Source organism: Macrotis lagotis, chromosome 5, assembly GCF_037893015.1.
Source record: "Macrotis lagotis isolate mMagLag1 chromosome 5, bilby.v1.9.chrom.fasta, whole genome shotgun sequence".
NCBI lineage: Eukaryota > Metazoa > Chordata > Mammalia > Peramelemorphia > Peramelidae > Macrotis > Macrotis lagotis.
In genome coordinates, this window is record NC_133662.1 from 220952843 (window position 1) to 220967318 (window position 14476).

A 14476-nucleotide genomic window follows, 5' to 3' on the forward strand; every position below is an offset into this window, starting at 1 on the left:
CATTTACATTATAGGTAGTGTTTCTATGGATAAGTCCATTCTGACTTACAAAAAGAACTTTTAAAAACACAATCCATCCATAAGTTGGGGGCCCCATGTAGTACAACTATCCCCCATTAGGATATGAGTTTGTTGTACTGGTTTCAAGGCAAAAAGATGTTTCAACACAAAGAGTATTGGGCTTTGAGCCAGGGAAACCTGAGTTCCAATCCAATTTCCTAGTGGTGTGATCATTGAGAAATCATTTATCCTCCTTCAGCTTGTTTCCTTATCTGTTAACTGAGGATACTACTACCTCTTGCCTCTGAGGTTTTTATAAGGACCAAATGAGGTAACAGTACTTTGCAAATTTAGTTAAATGATATTGTTATAGTCAAAAGGCTCGGTTGGAATCCTAGCTCCAGAATTTGCTCATTGTTGTTAAGTCATTTTTTCAGTTATGTCCAATCCTTTCTGACTCCGTGGACATATTGTTCATGGCCTTCTCTAGTAGATTAAAGCAAACAGAGGTTGTGACCTGCCTAGGGACTCAAAGCTATTAAGTGTCTGAACCTGAATTTGAATTCTGGTCTTCCTGACTCCAGTCCCAGTGCTCTATCCCTTGAGCTATCTAACTGCCTCCTGCAAATTTTACGATGCAATAACAGAAAAAAGATGAATTTCTTGTATTTTTAAAGAGATAAGAGCATGAATATTTTAACGATAAAAAAAACTATCAGCATCTGCTATGAACGGTTATTCAAGCCAAGCCTTTGATTTGAGTCCAAAAACACTGAGATCATCAAAACAAATATTAAGATAATTAAAAAGCCATATCCTGCACATTTGGTTTGGGGAGCTTCACAGGTAAGAACAATAGTGTCTCATTTTTCTGGCATAGGGAGGAATGAAAGGTATTTGTTTTTTAAAAGTCAAAATCTATTCCATATATCATTGAAGCTGTGCTTTAAAGTACCATAACTTCTTTTTTTAAAAAATTTATTTTTCTAACTACATACAAAGATAGTTTCAATATTGAATTTTCTATAAGATTTTGAGTTCCATATTTATCTCACTTCTTCCCTCCCCTTCACAGCAAGTAATCTGATAAAGGTTATATATGTTTAACTATGTTAAATGTATTTCTATATTAGTCATGTTGTAAAAGAAGATAAGAACAAAAGGGGGAAAATTATGAGAGGGAAAAACCATAAAGCATAAAAAAATTGAAAAATTGAAAATAGTATACTTGGGTCTGCATTCATTGTGCATAATTCTTTCTCTGGATGTAGGTGGTATTCCCCATCACAAGTCCTTTAGAATTGTCTTGGATCATTGTACTGCTTAGAAGAACTAAGTCATCACACAATGCTTTTGTTAATATGTATAATGCTCTTCTGGTTCTACTTACTTCATAGCATCAGTTTATGCAAGTCTTCACAGGGTTTTCTGAAGTCTATCCATCTATGTTTTCATATAGAATAGAACTCCTTTACATTCATATGTCACAGTCTGTTCAGAAATTCCCCAATTGATGGGCATCTCTTCAATTTCCGATTTTTCGCCTCTACAAAAAGAACTGCTATAAATATTTTTGTTCACATGGGTCTTTTCCCTTTTTTGTGATTTCTTTGGGATACCAAAAAGTAGTTGGATTGTTGAATCAAAGGGTATGCACAGTTTGCCCTTTGGGAGTAATTCCAAACTGCTCTCAAGAATGGTTAGATCAATTCACAACTCCACCAACAATGCATTAGTGTCCCAGTGTTCCCACAACTCCTCCAACACTGATCATTTTCCCTTTCTGGTATATTGGCCCATCTGATAGGTGTGAAGCAGCACCTCAGAGTTGTTTTAATTTGCAATTCTCTGATCAATAATGATTTAGAGCATTTTTATATGACTACAGATAGCTTTAATTTCTTCATCTGAAAAACAGACTGTTCATATCCTTTGTTCATTTATCAATTGAGGAATGACTTGTATTCTTATAAATTTGATTCACTTCACTATATAGTTTAGAAATGAATTCTTCATCAGAAACACTAGCTGTAAAAATTGTTTTCCAACTTATTGCATTCCTTTTAATCCTGGTTGCACTGGGTTTTTTGTGCATTTATCCATTTTGCATTTTATAATGTTCTCTATCTCTTGTTTGGTCATAAACTCCTCCCTTTTTCATAAATCTGACAGATAAAGTATTCCTTGTTCTTCTAACTGATTTATGGTATCACTTTTTATATCTAAACCTTGTACCCATTTTAACCCTTTCTTGGTATAGAGTGTAAGTTGTTAGTCTATGCCTAGTTTCTGCCATACGATTTTCTAGTTTTCACAGGGGTTTTTGGTCCTTGAAGATCTGGGTTCAAGTCCTACATACACATTAACTGATTATGAGATCCTGGAAGTTGTATGTTGACATGTTTAATGACTAGCTCTCCAAGAAAATAAAGTACGTATGACATAGAATTAATCTTTGTATCTCCATCACTTTCTTACACCTAGATCAATTGGGTCAAACTCAAATAGAAACAGATCCCTGCTAAGGCATTTTGACTTTGAAAGCCACAAACTAACATTATGCTACATTTTTATTTGTTTTATTAAACATTTCACAATTATATTTCAGCCACACTGGGAAGTTTGGTGGGGACTATAGCACCTCTGTTCTAAACCAACAAAAATGAGTTCTTATCTATATTTTTTGCTTGTTCCTTAGGTATAAGTGATCACATTGAAAATTTAACAATTAACTTTGTTGAGCCAGTTCAAGCTTGCTTTAGCACACCTGTGAACCCTGGGCAAGTCACTAAACATGTTAGTTCTCTATAATTATAAATTACAAAGAAGTTACAGACCTACACTACAAACATACTTAATGAGGGAGTTCACTATTCCACTGAAATTTCAGGTCTAAGTTCTCTCTCCCTCTCTTTGAAAAGCATCTCTTGAAGTGAAGATTAATACATTTCTTTCCTTTTTACTTTCTGTCTCTCTCATCTGTTGAAAAGAAAATTTTAGCCTATCTTGACAGCATTCTCTCTCTCTCTCTCTCTCTTTCTTTCTCTCTCTCTCTCTAACTCCTGGTCTCATCTGTTATTTATCATTTAGCAAATTCAGTAAGAAATCTTTTTAAGGGACCTTCTGTTAAATGGTTCCATAAAGGGGGCAGCTAGATGGCTCAGTGGATAGAGCACCAGCCCCAGAGTCAGGAGGACCAGAGTTCAAATGTGGGCTCAGACACCTAATAATTACCTAGCTATGTGATCTTGGGCAAGTCACTTAAACCCATTGCCTTGTAAAAAACAACAAACAAACAAAAAAAAGAGAGAGATAGTTCCATAAAGGAAAGAGCATTGAACTGGGAGTCAGGGTGCCTTATCTGGTTTGTAGTCTTGACTTGGTTCAGTTAGCCAACCATGTGACCTCGGGTAAATCACTTAATCTCTTTGGGCCTCAGTTTACCCATATGTAAATATGAGGACAATGAATTACATCTGTTTTTCCAGGTACTAATCCATGATCCAATACTAGTAAAAAAAAATTGAAACCTTATTACCAAGATCTTTAACTTAAATTTAATAAGCTTAAAACAACTTATTCCTTTTTTTCCTCCCTTTTTTTATCCTTGGTCTTCACACTTCCGTTTTCCCTAGTTGCTTGTCCTTGATCCTATGCTATTAAGCTTTTGCACTGAGGCTACTGAGGATGACAAAGTTCATAGTAAAAAATTTCCATAGTTACACAGTCCATAGTATCAGTCGGGAATTCCTGAATTTAATCATTATCCAAGTCCCTTTCAACTTTGAAATTCTGGTGAGTTCCTTTTAATGACCTCCCCAATTTGGGAATGGGGCCAGCCTAGCCATGCTCCCCCCGCTCCACTGACTGTGACCGAGTCTCACCAGGACTCAGCTGCCTTTTTACCCTTGACCTTCCCTCAGTTTCTGGGACCTTCTCACTTAGTAACGTAGTTCTGCCATGCTGGCCCCTTCTCCCAGTGGAGAGTTTCTTCTTGGGGCCTCTATTTTGGGGATAGCTTGTCTCTGATAAATGTTATTAAGTGGTATAGTGGAGAGGATGTTGCCCTTAAGAGTCAGGATGATCTGAGTTCAACTCTAGCCTCATCACATTCTAGCTGTGTGACTCTGGGCAAGTCACTTAACCTCTGCCTGGATTAGTTTCCTCATCTGTAAAATGAAGATTAAAAAACAGCAACGAGCCTTAAAGTGCTATCTATATATGTTATTGTTGTTTTCCTTATTTTGTGAACCTGGATAAATCATTTAACCTCAAGTCAGTGCCCCAGACAACTCTACGAAATTTGAGTTACTAGGTGATATGCCATTCTGCATTAGTGGAAAGTTTCCTATATAGAAGTTGTAGTTCTCCTACCTCCACCCCTCTAATTTTTTTTTTTCAATGAGTAATAAAATTAGTGGTTTCAATTAAGAGGATTTGCAACAGCAATTTCAAGAATGCAGATCTGCTCTGAATGGAAATTTCCAGAAGTCTCACTTTCAAAAGTCTGCTTTCTGGTATAAGTATCATATAACTTAAAATCTTTTTGACCTCATTTCTTAATTATGACAATATAAAGTTCAGAGAAAAACTAGGGCCATACAAATGAACATGGAAGCTTTATTGTTCATCTTCTCTAGATGAAAATAAGGAAATGAGCATTGTTAAATGCCTATTGTATGCTAAGTGCAATACTTCAAACCACAGAAAACTCAGAGAAAATGCTTGTTGAACTTGAGCCAGATGAAGAGAACTCATTTGGGAAAATAGAAGCTTTCAAAAGGGAAGGATCAACTTTCCCCACCAATTTGGCTTTCTCCACCAACAGATTTGGTCTTACAAAAAAGCAAAGCAAAAAAAATCAAAACAAAAGGAAGTGTCAAATTTTATATTGGCTGTGTCTGACAAACAAACTACAACTTAGACCTGATTTTTGCCAGGTGTTGATGGCTTGATTTATCAAGCAGCTTCAGGAAGGGTGAAGGGAGGAATTCAGCTCTTCACTACCCCTGAAACGGTGCCTCCTCAGTTCTCTAGGAAAAGTGTCTTAGATAATGATGGCTCTTTGAGACTAGGCATTTATCTCTTGCCTTTCATTTTTTATGTTTCAAAAGTAAATGAAAACTGTAAAAGCCATTAACTTATTGAAGAAATGGGCCAGCTGCATTATATGGGACTGAATGACTATGAAATTCTTTATAAGAGCATTATAAGAACTTTTCAGAATTTTGTTGACTAAACTTTGAATAATATCTGAGATGGACTCATTAAACCAAAGTCAGAACAGAAAGCCATATATGGGGAAAAGTAGTGTATAAAGCTATAATTGTACATGCCTTTTAACAACTGAATCAATGCAACCATCTTTTCCTTGACCTAAAGGCCTGTTTCCCCCCCCCCTCTTTCTTTTAGTGGTTCTTAATTGCCAACAAGTCATACAAAGTGAGTGTAGCCAGCTCATTTTTCTTCAGTGGTGTGTTTGTGGGAGTGATATCATTTGGCCAACTTTCAGATCGTTTGGGGAGGAAAAAGGTCTATCTAACAGGTAAGTGATTGCAATCCTGATAAAGCCCAAGTTTCTTGGAAAGTACTATGTTACTTTTTCATGATACTGCTTCAAGTTCTTTGGGAATAGCTGTTTAGAAAGTGTCAAATTGGATAGCTAGGGGCACAGTGGATAGAGCACCAGCCCTGGAGTCTGGAGGACCTAAATTCAAATCCAGCCTCAGACACTTAATAATTACCTAGCTGTGTGACCTTGGGTAAGTCATTTAACCCCATTGCCTTACAAAAAATCAAAACAAATTTTGTATTGGTTGTGTCTGACAAACAAACTACAATTTAGACCTGGTATATTGATAGTTCCATTTATCAAAACCAAATACCTTAATTTCCAAAATTATCTTTGCCACCTCTAAATTCTTGTCTAAAGATCTGATGGAATCTCAGTGCTGTATCATGTCTCTTATTTTACAAATAAGGAAACTGAGATTTAAGAAAGGTGAGATGACTTTCCCAAATTAGTTTCCTAAAGGGTCAGTAGAATTTATCCTTTAGCTGAATTTTTCCCCTCTGTTGGTTGCCTCTCTCCAAATTGTACAAAGAGCTTAAGAAGTTCTCTTGTTATGGGGAGTATTGTGCATAGTAATTAGTGGAATAAACTATTCAGTTTTAAATTACACTCATTTAATTTCTAACATCATAGAGTTTAGAACAGAAAAGTATCTCAGGGATTACCAACTCTAAACACCTAATTTTATAAACAAGGAAACTGAGACCCAAAGTGACTCTCCTGAATTCAGGTGTCCTGATTCTAAATATAGGACTCCCTCTATTTTAACAAACTAATGGTAATCTGGAGTCAGTAATTCAGAATTCACTGCTACTGACCTCTACTACTACCTCATAGATAAAATTTCAGTTTTTGTTCTTCCCAGGAGCATTTTCTTAGTCACTATGAAAAAAAGGATACAACTTAAAAGACTGTAGACTAAGAACATTCATATTTTCAAGGACTCTCCTCACAAAGTGGCAGATAAAATAAATGATCATTATCAAATATCATTTTGTTATACCTTTTAGTAACTGACTATTGTTCCTTGCTTGTTTTAGGTTTTGCCCTTGACATCCTGTTTGCCATTGCAAATGGATTTTCTCCCTCATATGAGTTCTTTGCTGTATCTCGATTCCTAGTAGGAGTGATGAATGGAGGGATGTCTCTGGTGTCTTTTGTTTTGTTGAATGAATGTCTGGGCACTGCCTACTGGGCACTAGCAGGTAAGCCTTTTAGAGTCATTTATAAACAAGATTTGGGTAGATGCTATTAAAGATATCATGGAGAACTGGCTTAACTCCAAAGTCTTTGAAAAAGAAGTTCAACTATGAGGAGCTGACCACAGTGTAATGAAATCAGTGTTGACTTAGACAATGGAATACCTAAATTTCAATCCCTGCTCTCTTTCATTTATTATAATGAACAGGTTGGTTAATTTCTCTGAGACTCCGTTTGCTTACCTTTAAGAGGAAGAGGTTAAATTGGATGATCTCAAAGGATCTTTACAGTTCTGGCAGTGTGGGAGTATCAGTATTGTCTAATGTTTTCCCTCTTCTGAATTTTACTCCCTTTTCCCCCTTTATGACCTTGGACAGGTAACTTATTAACATGTTCTAGAATTGCAGAAGACCAGGTGTGGAAGGAACCTTTGGAATCACCAAATTCAACCCTTGAATTTAATATTATTTTTCAAAAAATTTTATTGATGCCTCGTCTCTTTACAGCCAATTTCAAATGCAGGTCTCTTTGGATTGAACCATTCCTCAGGATAAATTAATCAACAACTATTAAGGACTGGTTCTGGGCTAGGTACTATGCCAGCCTCTAGGTACATGAAGACAGAAATAAACTAGTCCCTGCTCCTGAAGCAAGTTCTATCAAAGAAAAAAAATCACAAAATAGTTGATAGTGAAGGCTTCTGACAACATAGACGATATTCATTTCTAATATCCCTCTCTAACATGGGGGAAGAGGAACAGTTTGGCATTTGTCTTCCCAGGATCTTAATTAAATTTTCAGTTCCTAAGAGTCCTTCTAGTGGTACTTTCACTTAAATCATATAAGTCATTGTGTGCATTGGTTTGGTGGAGAAGGCACTTGGAGTCAGGAGAACTTAAGTTTAAAACCAAAAAATTGTGTAACTGTTTGCCTCAGTTTCCTCATTTGTAAATTGAAGTTAATAAATGGTTGATGTGAGGATCAGATGAGACAGTATTTGTAAAACATAGTGCCTGGCACCTAATAGGCACTAGATAAAACTGTTATTGTTATAATTATTATTGTATTTTTCTCCAAGTTCTATGTATTCATTTTGTATCAGTTCATAAACACCTTCCCATTTTTCTCTGAATTCCTTATATTCATTATTTTCAGGGCACAATAATACTTGTTTACATTAATACAATTTTTTCAACCTTTCCTCAATGAATGGACATCTGCTACAGTGGACCTTTGTTTCTCTGTTTAACTTCCTCAGGGGCATTTTCTCACTAGAGGCAGTGCTGGATAAAAGAATATGGACAATTTAATCACCTTTCCCCAGAAACACCAAATTGTTTTATAGAATGATTGGAGCTCATATCTCCAATAACAATGCAGGAGTCTGGGGGCAGCTAGGTGGTGCAGTGGATAGAGTGCCAGCCCTGGAGTCAGGAGGATCTGAGTTCAAATCCAGCCTCAGATACTTAATAATTACCTAACTGTGTGACCTTGGGCAAGTCACTTAATCCCATTGCCTTAAATTTAAAAAAAAGATTCCTTAACAATGCTGGAGTCTACCTCTCTTGTTATTTCCTCTTCAATGCTGACTGTTTCATATTTTGTCATCTTTCACAATATACATAATGAGAAGTGAAATCTCAGACTTGTTTTATTTTGCTATTAGTTATTTAGAATATTTGATCACTCAGTTTTTTCACTGCTTCTTTTGAATCTTGCTGAAATGTCATTTTACCCATTGGGGAATGACTCTTAGTCTTAATATACTTGTGTCAATTCCCTCTATAATTTGGTTAGCTGTCTTTTATAAATATTTATAAATATTTTCTCTACTTTATCATTTCTGTCCTTAATCTACCTTGTGAATTTTATTTATATAAAAGTTGAAGGATTTTATCTTTTATAATCTCCCTTTCTTGTTAAGAATTCTCCCCACACAATTCCAGGCATCATTTTAAAAGTATTTCATCTTGATCCCTTGTAATTTTTTAATGGTAAGGCATTTTATATTTAAATTACTTGTCTATTTTGAAAATAGCATGGTATATAATATGAGGAATTGCTTTGTTTAATTTCTGCCAAAATGTTTTCTAGTTTTCCCTATAGCTTTGAGGTACAGAAATGACATCTTTTGCGCTTATTAAACACTGAGTTCCTGTTATCATTTATTTCCTTTTTTTTTATCTAGTCCTTTTTTACTGGTCTACCTTTTATAGGCCTAGAGGAAGGAGAGAAAGTCAAGACCTGTGATTTCACTGAGTAGGGCAGTAACCAGTGAGGAAATTCCTTCTGTCAGTGCAGAAATGGCAATTTATTGTCTTAACAAATTATCTGGGAAGATTGAGAAATTAAGTAACTTGTTCAGAATGATATAGCAGATAGATAGATAGATAGAACTTGATCTTAGTTCTTCCTGACTTCAACACTAGCTCTCTATCTACTATGACTCACTATCTTCATTTCTGTTTTTATTTTTTGCTTTTTAAAAAATCCAGTACCAAAAAGTTTTTATGACTACTATTTGTTATAATTCTGAGACTCAATAATGCTATACCCCTCTAATTCATACTTTTTAAATTATTTCCCTCAATTCTAAACTTTTGTTCTTCCAAACAATTTATTCTAAAATGTATCATCCCAGTATTTGATACAGTATTAAATCTGTAAATTAATTTAATTTTTATTTATTTTTAAATTGACATAGCCTAATCATGAACATTGATCTTCTCAAATTATTTAAATCTCCTTTTATTTTCTATATGGTATATTTTTAAGGATGAATTTTTGAAACTTTTATATATTATTAGGTTAAATCTAAGATATTTTATGCACTTTGCATTTATTTTGAATGGAATTTATCTCACCTTTTCTTTTTTGTGGGCAATAAATAGATGTGCTGATTGTTTTTATAAATTCAGTACTTTACTGAAGTTATTAGTCATCTCTCACTTTCCTCATGGATTTGCTTGAGTTTTCTAAATCTTCTATGTCTCTTTATCACTGTTTAGCATCATCACTATTAGTGATAAATTTGTCTTGTTGATAATATTTATACCTTTAATTTTGTTCTCTTTTCTCATTACTATAGTTAATATTTCCACCATTATCTAAATCAGAGTGAGAAGAAACAGCATTCTTGGTTTAATCTTATTTTTACTTTGGAAACTCCTAGTACTTTTCCATTACAAACATTGCTGGCTCTCAGTTTGAAGTATATAGTTTTTTTTTGAATAAATGTATTTATTTATTTTTCAAATAACATGTAAAGCTAGTTTTCAGCAATAATTTTTGTAAGGTTTTTCAGTTCTACATTTTTCTTCCTCTTCCCTTCTCTTGACAGAGAGCAATCTAATAGAAGTTATACATATATAACTATGCTAAGCATAGTTCCATATTAATCATATTGTGAAAGAAGAATCAGAAAAAAAATCAGGAGAGGAAAAATCCATAAAACAAATTTTAAAAATTGGAAATAGTAAGCTTTGGTCTGCATTCAGACTCCATAGTTATTTCTCTGGATGTGAGTGATATTTTCTATCACAAGTCCTTTAGAAGTGTCTTTGATGGTTGTACTACTGAGAAGAGCAAGTCCATCCTAGTTAATCATCACACAATGTTGCTGTTAATGTGTATAATGTTCTTCTGGTTCTGCTCACTTCACTTGGCATCAGTTCATGCAAGTTGAAGTATATACTTTTAACAAACGTTCATTTTGCAGATGAGAACTGAAGTCCAGGAAAGTAAGTGATCCCAGTTACAAAATGAATTAGTGGCATATTGAAGGTTAGAACCTGGCTAATCTAACTCCCTCTTCTTTGCTATCAATTAGACTTCCAGACCCATATTAAAGATGTAAAGTATCTCAGAAATCATCTAGCCTTTCCTTCTCATTTGCAGGGACTCTGAGAAACTGCAGAACAAATTGTCCAAGATCTTTATTCTTTATCTTATTGGCATAAGATGTTGCCCTATGAGAGGGCCTTCACTGAGCTCTCATTATCTATCCAGATCCTCCTTTCTTATAGACTTGCAAAACAGAGAATTTTCTATTATAGAATGTGGTCCAGGAAACTTGTGATCAATGTTCTAGAATATGAGATCTGATGAATACAAGACTAAAAAGGATAAATGAATATGTCACATTTTTACCTACTTGTATTTATCTCTTCTGAACACTATAACAACCCTATGGTATTGGTACCATAGGTATTTATTATCCCCACTTTACAGATGAGGAACTGAAACCAAGAAAAGTTAAATGCCATAAGTATTTTTTTTTCCATTTTACAGATGAGAAAACTGAGACTCCGAGAGAGACTTCCCATAGTCACATAGTTAGGAAATATCAAAAGTTGGATGTGAACCCAGGTCATCTTGATTCCATGCCCAGTTCTTTGTCTACAATATCACCCCAAGGAATTGAGTGGGAGAGGAGGTGGTTTGGCAAAACTACTGATCCCTGTTCCTCCCATGGTCCAGTTAAATCATCTGTCAGAGCCTAGGGGAGAAATAAATTGAGTCCAATATATATGTTTATTAGAGATGGAATGTTGAGTAGAGTGGAAACCAGCTGTAGCTTCCCTAGCCAGGTCTCCTGGTGTTGATTATCTTCAAAAAGAAATCAATTTTGGATGAGTTAAAGGATTGAGGGACCTTCCAAATTATGCTGGCTTAGATTGCTATACCCATTCCAACCCATGAATTAAAACTGGCAAGAAAGATATAGTTTAATCTTCTACTTGGAAACAGAAAACCACTCCCCCCCCCCAAAAAAGCAATCAATTGGGGCAGCTAGGTGGCACAGTACATAAAGCACCAGGTCTGGAGTCTGGAGGACCTGAGGTCAAATCCATCCTCAGACGCCTTATACATACTAGGCTGTGTTACCTTGGACAAGTCTTAACTCCACTGACTTGCAAAAGCAAACAGACAAACAGAAAAATCAATCAGACATTTTTCAAGTACCTACACTGTGCCTGGCATTTTGTTGGGCACTGGTAATACATCCCCTTCCCTTCTTTGGGGTCTTTGGGTCTGAAACATTGGATATTACTGTTCTAAAATGTTGGTTAGTTTTGTTGAATTCCCTTTTGTTTTCTCTCATTAGTCTTTGTTCCAGGGGTGGATCTCATGGTAGAGGAGAGAGGATGGCTATTTTAGGAAATTATGACTATATATAAAAAAGAAAAGATATCAATGATTTAAAAAGAAAAACAGTTGGAGTGCACATTTAAAAATATGTTTTCCTGGGGCAACTGGGTGGCACAATGGATAGAGCACTAGCCCTGAGTTCAAATCCGACCTCAGACACTAAATAATTTCTTAGCTGTGTGACCTTGGGAAGTCACTTAATCCCATTGCCTTGCAAAAAAACTCACCCTCCCATAAAAAAGGAACAGAGGACAAATATCATCATTACCTCATTAAAAAATACACCATTAAGGGGGCAGCTAGGTGGCGTAGTGGATAAAGCACCGGCCTTGGAGTCAGGAGTACCTGGGTTCAAATCTAGTCTCAGACACATAATAATTACCTAGCCGTGTGGCCTTGGGCAAGCCACTTAACCCCCATTTGCCTTGCAAAAAAAAACCCCTAAAAAAAATACTCCATTTACAGGAGTAAGTCTAGCTGTGATTTACAAATAAATTAACAGTAGTATTGTTTCTACTATGAAATTTAACTAGAGAAGATCCTCTAGGTGAGTTCTAAAGCACCACTAAAATCTCTACCATAAAAAATTCAATAAATCATCTATATTTTTCATGAGCTTGTCACTTGCCTACAAAGCTTCCAGTTTTCCATATTGATTTATTGATGGACTTAATTTTTTTTGTTCACTTAATCTTTTGCAAAAGGTTAGTGAAATTAACTCATTCTCACTCAATTTGTGGTGAGCTATCTATCAAATTTACACAAGTCAGTCAGTAGACAAGGCCTTCTGATTTCTGTCTTTCTTTTTGGTCACCAGAAATAAAAAGGCATAAAATAATCCATATTTAAATACTACAACTACTTCATCCCTTCTGTTGCTCCTCCCGTCCTGCTACCCATTCATCCTTCGGTAGAGCCAGCAAGGCTACTTGATTGGGAGGTGAAAACAGAGACAGGATACCTTTGAGGGGACTGAAAAAGCTGGTGATTCTTCTGTTGGCAATGTAGTCTAGAGGAGAGATCACAATCTCTGCAGTCAAAGGATCTGGATTCAAATTCTGACTCTGATATTTACTACCTGTGTGATCTCGGCCAAGATACTCACCCTCCCTGGAGCTAATGTTCCTCATTTTTCAAATGAGAAGAGTAGAGTAGCTGACCTCTGAGACCCCTTTCAGTTCTAGAGCCATAACCCTAGAATTGACTCATTAATGACACAGCAACTTTATTTTCCATTGTCAAGGGTTGAAAATGTGCTAGGAGAAAATGAGCTTGGAGAGACTCTTCCTTTGTGCTGTATGTGTAAGTAATTTGGCAGTCATTCTGTCTCCCTTGGAATGTGTCAAAGTGAATGCTGGGAATGATTATTCTGTTTTGAGGTAAATTATTTTCACTTGTTATAGGTAGATATAACATTATGGAGATAAATATAGAGATATGTAGATAGAGATAGATAAAGATAACTATGGAGATAGATATAGATATGGAGAGATAGGTAGGCAGATAGATAGACAGATATAGATGGGGAGATATAGCTACCTAGCTTGATAGGTTTTATTTTATTCTTTTACTTTGGACCTCTGATTCATTAGTATAGAAAATTCCTGGTCTGGACTCTCTGTCCACATATACAAGCAACTTGTTTTATAGAATTGACTAGGGCACTGAGAAATTAGATAATTATTCCATAAACAAACAGCTAGTTTTATTCAGAGATTAGACTTGAACATACATACAGCTTCTTGATTCCAAAGTTTGTAGGTCATCAGCCTTAAGCTGGAAAGAACCTCTGAAATCATCTAGTCATGCCCCTGTCATTGTATAGATGAAGCCACTGAAACTCAAGAAGGCTATTAATCATCAATGATAAACATCAGAAGAGGGATTTGAACTTGGAATCTCTGATTTGATTCTGGAGTCAGCACTCTTTTGCAAATATCATGGGGATCTTTCACTATTTAATTAAAAATAAGAATTGTCTTCTGCTTGACCCAGAGTGTAGGCTTCTATTTGCTCATGAAAATTACACAAACTTTCTAGTTCAGATTTTTTTTGTTCTCTTCTTTGGTACTTCAAGATATGTACCTTGTCTCCATTTTAGCTTTTGTTTTCTTTCTTTAAAGCTTTAAGGTATTTAGTTTCTTCAGTATTTTCTTCATTGATACATATCATAACACTTCTTTGCATAAGATATTATTAAAAAAAACTCTTTCCCTGGCATCCACCCTTCTGGGAATTTTGAGCATATTAGAACATAGCTAGGCTAGTGGTCAGGATGCAGACATGCAGTCTCTCACTGGATATCTTTTAAAAGCACAACTTTAAAAGAAAAAAAAAAGTTTTTCTATCTGACCAGTAGTCCTCATGATCCTGTCTTTTTGCCCAAGAGTAAGTGAAGCAGAAATTGAGAGAAAGTCAAGTTGATTTGTTGATTCAAAGTAACAGTGTGGAGGTTTAAGTGGATATATTTTCCATAAGGACTACATGAATACTTATAATAAGTGACATAAGAAATTAAAAAATGATACAAGTCTCTGAAGGAAAGAGGTGAAA

The 14476-nt window shown here is 35.4% G+C and overlaps 1 protein-coding gene across 2 annotated transcripts in view; it reads left to right on the forward strand.

Annotated features, from left to right (window-relative positions):
• SLC22A15 (solute carrier family 22 member 15) overlaps positions 1 to 14476 on the forward strand; it is a 97550-nt gene that overhangs the window by 25531 nt on the left and 57543 nt on the right. For both annotated transcript variants that reach the window (XM_074188516.1, XM_074188517.1), the window contains exons 3-4: positions 5413 to 5545; positions 6613 to 6777. In XM_074188516.1, coding sequence (XP_074044617.1) covers positions 5413 to 5545; positions 6613 to 6777 — 298 coding nt within the window. The remainder of the gene's footprint in view (positions 1 to 5412; positions 5546 to 6612; positions 6778 to 14476) is intronic.